Source organism: Mizuhopecten yessoensis, unplaced genomic scaffold (assembly GCF_002113885.1).
Source record: "Mizuhopecten yessoensis strain PY_sf001 unplaced genomic scaffold, ASM211388v2 scaffold10561, whole genome shotgun sequence".
Lineage (NCBI taxonomy): Eukaryota > Metazoa > Mollusca > Bivalvia > Pectinida > Pectinidae > Mizuhopecten > Mizuhopecten yessoensis.
Genome location: NW_018408608.1, coordinates 16,202 through 27,712, shown reverse-complemented (window position 1 = coordinate 27,712; position 11,511 = coordinate 16,202). Strand labels below are relative to the sequence as shown.

General features: G+C 37.9%; 1 protein-coding gene across 1 annotated transcript; it reads right to left on the bottom strand.

Annotated features, from left to right (window-relative positions):
• Positions 1–52: 52 nt before the first annotated feature.
• On the bottom strand, positions 53–8,743 carry LOC110461073. Its single transcript, XM_021514358.1, has 5 exons — positions 8,653–8,743; positions 5,475–5,735; positions 2,813–2,969; positions 495–640; positions 53–140 (listed from the first exon to the last, which is right to left on the bottom strand). Exons 1-5 carry the CDS (start codon positions 8,717–8,719, stop codon positions 70–72), a joined length of 702 nt encoding a protein of 233 aa, XP_021370033.1. The 5' UTR covers positions 8,720–8,743; the 3' UTR covers positions 53–69.
• Positions 8,744–11,511: the final 2,768 nt, after the last annotated feature.

The window sequence follows — 11,511 nt, the reverse complement described above, 5'->3', positions numbered from 1 at the left end:
ATACAACACAGAAGATATGTCTACATGTGAGATATATTATACAACCCAGGGGAGATTTAGTTGAAGCTGTTACCTACATTGTATGTTGGGTGAAGCCTGTGGTTGATTCAGTGGAACAGCTGCCATCTCATGACTTCGATCTGTTGAAAGCACACATTTGGTATCATTGTGTTATAAAACCTAATGGTATATACTGTTTTTATAATATCTATTTTTATTAAAAAATGATTTCATATTGCACATTATTGTCCCCTAGAGTACATATAAAGAAACACATCAGTCAAACAAGGTGTACAGACAAATCATTGACACACAGGTGATGGTTAATCCACAATCACTTAGTACAGACAAATCATAGACACACAGGTGATGGTTAATCTACAATCACTTAGTACAGACAAATCTTTGACACACAGGTGATGGTTAATCTACAATCACTTAGTAACGATTGTAATGCTGCCTCAGTTTTATTTGTGACTTAATAAAGGAGTTACCTGAAGGTTTTGAGAATCGTGAGCGGACGCTCTGTACAGGAGTCATGCCTCCCTTAGTTTTACGTCTACACAAGCAGAAGAGACAAACGCCCACAACAACAAACGCTACGATGATGCCAATCACTACACCAGCCGTACGACCCGCGCTGTCAACACAAAGGTATTGCATGTACACACCATTTTCAATTCAATAAAATTGACACAATAAGCATTACAATACACTGACTACAATCACCCATACAAAGGTTCATTGTTCTTTATACTGCACAAACACTCAGTTCTAAAGCTGCCACCTATGAGACATGTTAGGTGTTTGACATCTATAAGAATGTTTCTCTGAAGATTGAGATTCCCCCTTCTGGCGCGATAGGGAGGGGGTAAATAATTCTACTTCTCTAACCCTGTTGGTGATTGGGGGGGGGTGAATGATTCTACTTCTCTAACCCTGTTGGTGATTGTGAGGGGGTGATGGATTCTATTTCTCTACCCCTGGTGGTAATTGGGAGGGGGGGATGGATTCTATTTCTCTAACCCTGTTGGTGATTTGGACGGGATGAATGATTCTACTTCTCTAACCCTGTTGGGGATTGGGAGGGGGGGATGGATTCTATTTCTCTAACCCTGTTGGTGATTGGGAGGGTGTGAATGATTCTACTTCTCTAACCCTGTTGGTGATTGTGAGGGGGTGATGGATTCTATTTCTCTACCCCTGGTGGTAATTGGGAGGGTGTGATGGATTCTATTTCTCTAACCCTGTTGGTGATTTGGACGGGATGAATGATTCTACTTCTCTAACCCTGTTGGTGATTGGGGGGGGGTGAATGATTCTACTTCTCTAACCCTGTTGGGGATTGGGAGGGGGGGATGGATTCTATTTCTCTAACCCTGTTGGTGATTGGGAGGGTGTGAATGATTCTACTTCTCTAACCCTGTTGGTGATTGTGAGGGGGTGATGGATTCTATTTCTCTACCCCTGGTGGTAATTGGGAGGGGGTGATGGATTCTACTTCTCTATCCCTGTTGGTGATTGGGAGGGGGTGAATGATTCTACTTCTCTAACCCTGTTGGTGATTGTGAGGGGGTGATGGATTCTATTTCTCTACCCCTGGTGGTAATTGGGAGGGGGTGATGGATTCTATTTCTCTAACCCTGTTGGTGATTGGGACGGGATGAATGATTCTACTTCTCTAACCCTGTTGGTGATTGGGAGGGGGTGATGGATTCTATTTCTCTACCCCTGGTGGTAATTGGGAGGGGGTGATGGATTCTACTTCTCTAACCCTGTTGGTGACCGTGAATGGGTGAATGATTCTACTTCTCTAACCCTGTTGGTGATTGGGACGGGGTGAATGATTCTACTTCTCTAACCCTGTTGGTGATTGGGACGGGATGAATGAATCTACTACTCTTACCCTGTTGGTGATTGGAAGGGGGTGAATGATTCTACTTTTCTAACCCTGTTGGTGATTGGGAGGGGGTGAATGATTCTACTTTTCTAACCCTGTTGGTGATTGGGAGGGGGTGAATGAATCTACTACTCTTACCCTGTTGGTGATTGGGAGGGGGTGAATGATTCTACTTTTCTAACCCTGTTGGTGATTGGGAGGGGGTGATGGATTCTACTTCTCTAACCCTGTTGGTGATTGGGAGGGGGTGAATGAATCTACTGCTTTAATCCTGTTAGCGATCAGAGCTGAAGGGGGTGATGGATTCTATTTCTCTACCCCTGTTGGTGATTAGGAGCTCAAGGGGGTGAATGATTCTACTGCTGTAACCCTGTAAGTGAGAAACTAAGTCGGTAGAGCGATGATAAGTTTTTCTAAACACATTTTTCCCCTGTGACCTTGAAAGTCAAACAAGGACATTAAGTTGAACAATTTGTGTAGCCCTTTATCCCAGAATGCAACTTGATAAATACAACCACCCTATATATACTGTTTGTTAATTGAGAAGATGTGTCCTTAAAAGTGTGTCTAGGTCATTCAAATGGAAACTTGATAGCTCTTCATCTGAGCATGCTACTGGTCATATATCACCATCATTTGTATTTTTGTTATCTAGCCTCCTAGTCATAACATGAACATTACATATATATGACACGGCCAACACAGTTAGATTAAACAAATTATTACACTAATCCATAGTTACAGTCAGAGACTTCTGAGTAGGAAGTGCACAAAAACAATTTGTTGGAGTTTAAAATGTCCAGTAACTTTTCGCTTGTAAGCAGTCTGCAGGCAGATCAAGAGGAAATCATCTTATCTATAGCAAAAATTGAGAATGTCTTGTTAAGTGTGGGAAAAAGATGTGATACTAACTCATCAAAGTAGGAACAGCATGTCTGCTGTCCTTCGTCTCCGCAACAGTACTCAGCATCATCCTCGTCCCCATCACCTGGGCACAACATCCGCCCCAGGTATGACACATTGCCGTACTCATTTGTCTGGTACTTGTTATTATAGCAGGCAGTCGGCACTTCACAAACAGACAGACAGACATTGTGTAAGTTACATTAGTTGTAATTGTATCAGAAGGAATATTGACCACTGAAAAAATCAACTTTACAGAAATAGTTTCTGAATGAAAATGGAAGACATTGTGATAAACATTGTGTATTGACAGGTTTGTTCCCCTTACTTGAAGACATATCATCGATGGAAAGATTTCAAAAATAGTTTCTCATTGATAAAATCTAGGCATCTTTCTTACAAATATTAAAGTACATCATCTTATTTTTACTTAGACGATCTATCTAATGTTGATGACATCAGTTTTCTGGGCTACTTAATTCTCGGGGTCTGATACAACATGTCACAGAAGCTTCACACACCCATAGCCACACACTGGATGTGGTCATAACAAGGGAAGATAACTCGGTCATTCATGGAGCAATTTCAGTGATGGATCCATGTCTAAGTGATGTAAAGAGGAACCAATCTGGTGATCACCGTGCTGTCCATGCAACACTGAATTGTAGTAGGCCAGATCGTACAAGGAGAGAAGTGAGCTAACAGAAATGCAGCGAAATTTCAATACCATATTTCAACAATGACATTCAGTCTTCTTCTGCCGTTCAGTCTACTGAAGGTCAGGTTGATGATCTTTTTGAAACATACATATCTGGTATGAAAGTGCTGATACGGAATGATTCACTTTTACAGACTAAAGACTGATAGCTGAAAGACCAAATGCCCCATGGTATAACGAAAACCTCTGTGTGGAAAAACAAAACTACAGAAAACTGGAGAGACAATGGCAAACTAAATTAACCGTCTACCAACAGATTTATAGGGACAATGTGGGCTAGTTGGTTTACTTCTCATTCGATTCAATCAAAGAAGATTTATTATTTGGAAAGAATCGAACAATGTGGTAAGGACCATAGACAGTTTCTTAGACTCACCAAAACCCTTACGGGTCAGAAAGGTGAAATCATCCTACCAAGCTGTAATTCTGAAAAAGACTTGTCAAACAAGTTCAGTGATAACTTTCTGAATAAAATCAGGAAAATATTGGCGAAGTGAACACTTCTGCTGACAATGATATCTCTGTCATGACTGCTGACATTGAATTTGATGGGGAACCATTTACAAAGCTCTCACAAACAACCCAGGACGAGTTGCGCAATATCATCATGACCTCGCAATCTTCTGAGCTGGATACGCTTCCCACTAATTTAGCACAATGTCTTGAAGCATTGCTTAATCTTTTGATTACCACAATCATGGACAAATCATTGGCTGAGTCAAAGGTCAAGGGTCAGTAAGGACAACAAAAATATTGCCTCTATTCAAATCTGATCGGAGAGATTTGTCATCACCATAGCCTTCGCTTCCATTGTTATGCTGACGACACACAAATTTACATGATCATCAAACCACAGGAGAGTTGGGATACAATATCAGAAAATCTGGAAGCTTGTTTGACAGACATCAGTACCTGGATGAACGCCCAATATGCTAAAGCACAATCAGGAAAAGGAAGGAACTAATATAACCGATTTTTTCCCGAAAGTGTCAGCAAACAATTGCTCTCGCATACAAGCTCAATGTCGGTGATAGAACTATTGAGACTGTACATGTCCCAGATATTATAAACCTAGGGCTTTGATATTTCACTGAAAATTAAGAAACAAGCGAATGCTATTGCCAAATCCCGTTATCACCAGATCAGGAACATTTTAGAGGGATTTTGGTGCATTCACTTGTTACCTCTCAGTTGGACTATGCTAGTGCTGTTCTCTGCGGTATATCAGACAAAATAACTAGATGTCTGCAGAAAGGGTTCAGAACACTGCAGCACGTCTGGTTACTCGTACTCAAATGAGAGAGAAAATCACACCTATGCTATATTCATTGCACTGGTTACCTGTAGGATACAGGTCCCAGTACAAAATTTTGGTGTACACATACAAGGCACTGGATGGAACAGCTCCCAAATACCTACAGGAGCTTGTTATCCTGTATCAGCTGTCATGATCACTGCGGTCGGAGATAGAATCATTGTTGAGTCCCAAAATCTCATAATGTGACCTATGGAAACCGTTTTTAAATTGGAAATGTTTCAGTGACATTATTAAATAGCTTACCATCGGCTACCAGACACTGAGGTCATGTTCACAACACCCTTTATAGTATTTGTATGTATATATTTATATGGACATAAACGTCTTGTGACCTAGTGTATATAAGGCTGTTTGCCTTTATCTATTATATCATAACTGTCACTGTAGGAGTACTGCTGTATAAATGTTGTAAATTATCATTATCAATTATTGTTACTTGTATGGTTATAATGTGAACAACAGATCAGTTTGTTAGAGTAACCGTCTATATACAGTAATTGTTTGGAAATCAAATTTCCAAACTCTTGTCTACTACATATTATATCCATTATTAGACAATTTAAATTAATTGCCCGAACATGACCTTACTGACACCTGATGACCTTGAAATACTGTTGTGATGACCTTGGAATTACCTCTGTTAGGGTTGCTGTAATAAGTTCGACGTCTTTGCCAAGAGCTTGCACCATAAATAACTCCTGCAGCAATAGCAGCTTTGGTCGCGGTGTTGGATCCAAGAAATCCCTTTCGTTTAGATCTAGATGAACCTGATGAGGACCTTGACTTTGTTGACCTTGACTTTGTTGACCTTGACTTTGTTGACCTTGACTTTGTTGAACTTCCTCTGCCCCTTCCTCCTCTACTTCCTCCTCCTCTGGCAGCATCTGCTATAGACACTGTCAAAAAAGCAGTTCATATGGTAAACTAACAGAACAACTCTGGGCTCAAAAGAGAAACTGTTCCGGGTTGATCTTCAGTGATACAACAGATTAGTTGGTTAAAGTAACCATCTACATACAGTAAATGTTTGGAAATCCTGGGTTTGAATTCCTGGTCTGGTCATTATAATTCTCCTCACCCCATAATGCTAGGTTTAGTGATCATAAAAACTAACTTACATTATAGGGATGTGTATAGATCGATTGTATCCTTATATATTGTCATCCGACAAATGTGCTCAATTTAAAAAGAATTTGTTGTCAGGATGTTGATAACTTATCATATATATAATATGGACCTGACATAGAGTTAAGATCTTTGTCAAACCAACCATCGATTATGAAATTTTAAACTGATTCCCTCTATTAGTAACAGCCAGTTTTAATTGGTTATTGGGATATCTGTTAGAATGTTTATATGTGCAAAGTTAAAACACCAAGCGAATACACAGGGGCATGGATCGCTTAACTTGTAATATTAAGAAAAGGGTCTCCTATACTAATTTAGTATAGGAGACCCTTTTTTTAATATTACAAGTAAAGCGATCCATGCCCCTGTGAGCAAATACATAAAAAGAAGCTTTTGAAAATTATTGTGATACAGGGATCCTTTATCCCTGTATTATCCCTGTATTATCCCTGTAATATCGCTGTATTATTGCTGTATTATCGCTGTATTATCCCTGTATTATCCCTGTATTATCGCTGTATTATCCCTGTATTATCGCTGTATTATCACTGTATTATCCCTGTGTTATCCCTGTATTATCGCTGTATTATCGCTGTATTATCCCTGTATTATCCCTGTATTATCCCTGTATTATTGCTGTATTGCAATACAATATGATATGACTGTATATTGCAATATACTGGTTTTCCAATATATTGTTACAGTCCTGACTGACATGACACACATCATGCAGTGTTCATCATAAGATCGTAAGGACGGTTACCGAACTTAGGAGAGTTTATTGTGGTACAAACATATCATGAAGTTGGACTTTGTAGTCACTTAATGCCGAACAGTTTCCGGGTTTAAAGGCATATTATTGTAGACCTGAAGGGGAGTACGTATACACAACATGTAGCATTATACTGGCAACTCATGTTTACATACAAACATATTCTACAGTATGTCTGTCATAGGCATGGTCATAAATGTCACAGTAAAAACAATGATGTCAAACTTGATCATCATCGTGTCAAATACACAAATAACAGTCTAGAGGTGTAGGTGTTTTAAATTAGACATACCTGGGTATTTTTGAACGACCTGTTTCTGTGCCCTGATATAGTGTGCATCATTGTGCACATACTTCAAGCTTGTTGATGTCATCGGTGTTTGGGTAGTCAGTGAAAGTAAACATTTAATTTAGGTCTGCAAGTATGTTGAAGAAAATGAGGCAAAAACAAATTAATTCACATCACTTCCCTCAAAACACATCTAGAAAGGTAATATTTTAAGATATAACCTTTCTGTTGGATTAATTAGATTACAATAGAAAAATGCCCAGAAAGGTATTTTTCTTGATGTAATTTATATATGTCACAACTTATCACTGTCTGCTGAATCCCATTGTATATTGTCATATTTCTAACAAGTATTGACTTTACACTGCATGCTTAATACATGTACATACATATCACATCTAATGATTTGAGCGCGAGACCCACAAAACTGTTCCTTGAAATAACCTTGAATAATAGCCAGAAATCTCCTACATTGGTTCCGACAAATAGGGGCTACAGAATATGACAAATATGAGATTATGTGATAAATTAGCTGCAATAAAATAGCTTCTGACGACGGGTGGATTATATAAGGTGGAGCGGGGGATAGAAGGCCAGGGATTAATATTAGTACTAGTGATACATATATGTGATATTATTTTTGTTTGCAATATGTTGAGATCTCACACTATAAGTCAGAAAAAAATCTTAATATTTTTAAAATTTCAACTGATCTCACAATTTTGCATCAGAAAGTTATATGGCATGTACATGCATAGGCCTATATAGCTATGTAAAAATAGAGGGGCACAGAAACAGGGCATGAAAAGACCTCTGTAACGATGCAGCACCGTCCTTGTTTCCGTTTAATTTTCACAAATTTGTTTATTAAGCAATATCACAGAAAATGGTTGATACAACTGCTATTACCACATAATCATACAATAGTCTCATTACATTAACTATGTTAAGTCCGTTAAAAACAGTGATAACCAAAGATAAATGCTTAGTGAGGCAGGTTTTGTACAAAGGATCATCACCAAAGCTTCACGCGAGATGAACTTTTCATGAGCTTGACATCTCTGGTTACAACAATAATTAATAAGTCTGGTTATTTTTACTTCAGAAAATATTAGATAATCACTTTATTCTGTTGGAAATAACTGACATAAATGATTATTTGGGGAACACAGTCCGGGTACAGGGGTTCGTTACATGTGTATTTCAGACATTAGAAACGAAGCCCTGTGTGGGCCGGCCGGGACATGGATTTTTTAAAGCCACTGAAATGGAAGGAAGCTAGCTAGCTATATACTATAGCTATAGCTATAGCTAGAGTAGAGCTATCTTCCCCTATTCCCCCCGGTTTGCGGGATTCCATCATGATCAACACCAAACAGAACCACCACGCCCTCGGATGGCAGAATGCATTTATATACAATCCGTGGAGTGGCATTTTAATTTTCGTGTGATCGGAAATGACACCACGGAATTATCTAAGTCCGTGATGACACACAGTCACCAGGGTCTCGGGAGGGAGGGTGGGGTGTCATAACGACCTGATTTTTATAATATATGACGAGTACATGGAATTTTGTTGTGAACACTAATTACTCATTCAAGTGAAAAATACATCGGTACTCACCCAACACAAAAATCACCAACAGTAACAGCAGAATCCGGAACAGTAAGGAGCTCGTTTTGACAGCCATTTTCTGTGTTGATAGAGAATTACCTTCATCCGGGGAACCCAGGCCAACTATAAATAGTAAAATGGGCTATCCCTGTCCTATGACGGGGCCTCCAGCAGGGTAATTCCCAGTGGTCGATTTTACTTGCCATTTTTTTTAAACTTCCAGGAGGAAGATTATGCGTGCTCAGATTCAAAAGCATCAATAAAATGTGTGTATGCTCCCAGCCCTCATTCGTCTCTTAACCCAGCCAATGTAGTCTCCACAGCTCCGACATAAAATTGATACATTATGCAATCATTCCAGCTTCTGGTAGACCTAATGCAGTATTTATATCGGCCCTGTCCATCAACAACATAAAGCCCTCCTAAATCGATATCAGTGGCTGCTTTGGAATTTGTTGTCATTGTCAATGCAGTAATTATAAAATACAAGCTAAAGAGTTTGGTAGAGAAACAATAACAGCAAACTTTAAATGTATCAGTGTCTGTTTGAATTTTTAAAAAATGACGTGCTAATGACGTTTGTCTGGTGCGAATTTTGCAAAAGATATAGGCCATACTTACTTTATTGTTACCTTTACCAGGGATATGTCTTTATGTAATTTTATTGACAACATTAATATTGCCCTTTAAACTCACAGACGCTGCTGTTTTTGTTTACATAATATATACCACATTCAATAAAATCTGTCGATCACAAGATGAAATTCAAAAGCGAGATAAAAAAAAGTACTTACAAGTTTTGGCAAAAAATGATTTTGAGCAAGAATTTGTCTTCTAAAGGAATTTTTTATTCTACCCCAGTGGGTGACTCTTAACTTCTTCTAAAAATATATGATGTATTACCAAAATTTTAACTAAAGTACCAATATAATATGTACTTTTTATAAATGTTATGGAAGATTTTATTACCATCATTCCTCAGTCTTTATTTTATTAAAAGTCATTTTTATATATGTATTATACCCCAAATTGCTATAATTTGTTAGACAGATAATAGGTTGGTAAGGATTGCCCAACCACCTGTTGTCTGTTCTACACACAAGTACCACATTATAAATGTATATGGCCTAACACCATCTTATATTGTTACTTAATATCTGCAAGAATGACATCATCTTGCATTATGATATGTACAGTGATACATATAACTGATATTTTAATATTACAAGTGGAAACAACATCATGCATAGCCCCACATATATATATTATCAGAAGGAAATCATATTTGCTAATGACAACTCCATCTTATACCGTCAAATAAAATAACATCTTATTTTGATGAAATAATATATCATCATCATATTTGACCAATTACAACTTATTCTATTCATATATATATTATTACGAGAAATTATACCATCTTATATTCATATTATAAGGTCAAATCCTTAGGACCTTTTGTTATCTAAGTAATTAAGATCTATACTAGAGGACCCCATTGGAAATAAGCTGCCACCCAGCTTTCATGGGATATCCTAGGTTAAAGCTTAGTCAAACAGATACATTGTATTTATAGTGCTCCAAAATTTGTGATATTAACTTTGATGTGATAATCTAAATACTGTGATAAATCTGTGATTATTATGCAATTGAAATCTGTGATCATATGTGATATTTGTACCTGTATCTTGCTTTTACCGAATAAATATCATTATTATTATTTATACCACGGAATTCAAAGAAAACTCGCGTTGTAAGACGGATGATATAACACACACGCCCTAGATTGACAACAAAACCCAGGAAAGCCGCTATAGCTTCAGGCTGTACGATGCCGTACGAGAACTTTTAATAAATTATTTGTATGCCCAAAGGATACGGGACAAATGTCAAGCTGATATAACACACGGTGTTAGTGTTGAATTATTCATCTTTTGCAATGCTCATAACCAGGGACAATATATATACGTCCCTGTCATAACATATATTTCGTTATATGCAGATCCCTTTGAGGGCCCCATAAGCAACATGTTGGCACTGACACACGTAATCCGTTTGTTTTAAGCTAAATGTTGACGGCTGTATGGCTATTGTGAAATACCTGCTTTTGTGAAATACCCTGGTATCCGTACGAAACTTTTCTGACCGTGAGATGCCACTCCTGAGTGATAATAATAACGTAATTCAACTTTTAAAATTGTGTAGTACGTACAGTACCGAGTACGCACGTGGGTGAAAGTAAACTGGCCACAGACGAGGTGAATGTGTCTATTTACTCTATACTGCTAACACTTTTCTGTATAGTTTATCTATTCAAGTGGGTCTAAAATTATATATCAGATACCCTAATTAACTAGTGAAGTAAATATACTCTACGGGAATTATCTCCCTTTGATCAGTCTGCATTGTGAGATACAACAAATCAATCTAACCACGTAATGGATCTCTTAGTTTCATCAGAGACGTATCATATTATACGTCTCTGGTTTCATATAACCAGACAATTGCATGCTGACTATCATTCTAACCAGGCACGAATACGTAGCTGCCTACATATATATATATATATATATATAGGTATAATATTATATATATAGGTATATGTATATACATAGGTATATATATACATGTAGGTACGCAGGAATCCAACAAATTTCAAAACAGAAATTAACGAAAACAAAAAACAAAACAACACACTAGCTGCCTTTTGTCCCCCTCTTATCCCCCGCGCAAGGCCTAGCTTGCCCTGGAACCAAGGGCGAGCTACGGCCCTGATTCTAAAATATCATCCGACTATTGTTATATACCATCCCACAATTATTATATAACATCCAACCATTCTAAAATTTCACCAAACCATTCTTATTT

Excerpts from the sequence above, each read along its gene's own strand:
- LOC110461073 (XM_021514358.1), bottom strand. The coding sequence starts at position 8,719 with ATGGCTGTCAAAACGAGCTCCTTACTGTTCCGGATTCTGCTGTTACTG. Across the intron at positions 2,970-5,474 it reads TTACAGCAACCCTAACAGAG|TGCCGACTGCCTGCTATAAT; the intron begins GTAATTCCAAGG and ends CTGTTTGTGAAG. Across the intron at positions 641-2,812 it reads TGCTGTTCCTACTTTGATGA|CGCGGGTCGTACGGCTGGTG; the intron begins GTTAGTATCACA and ends TTGTGTTGACAG.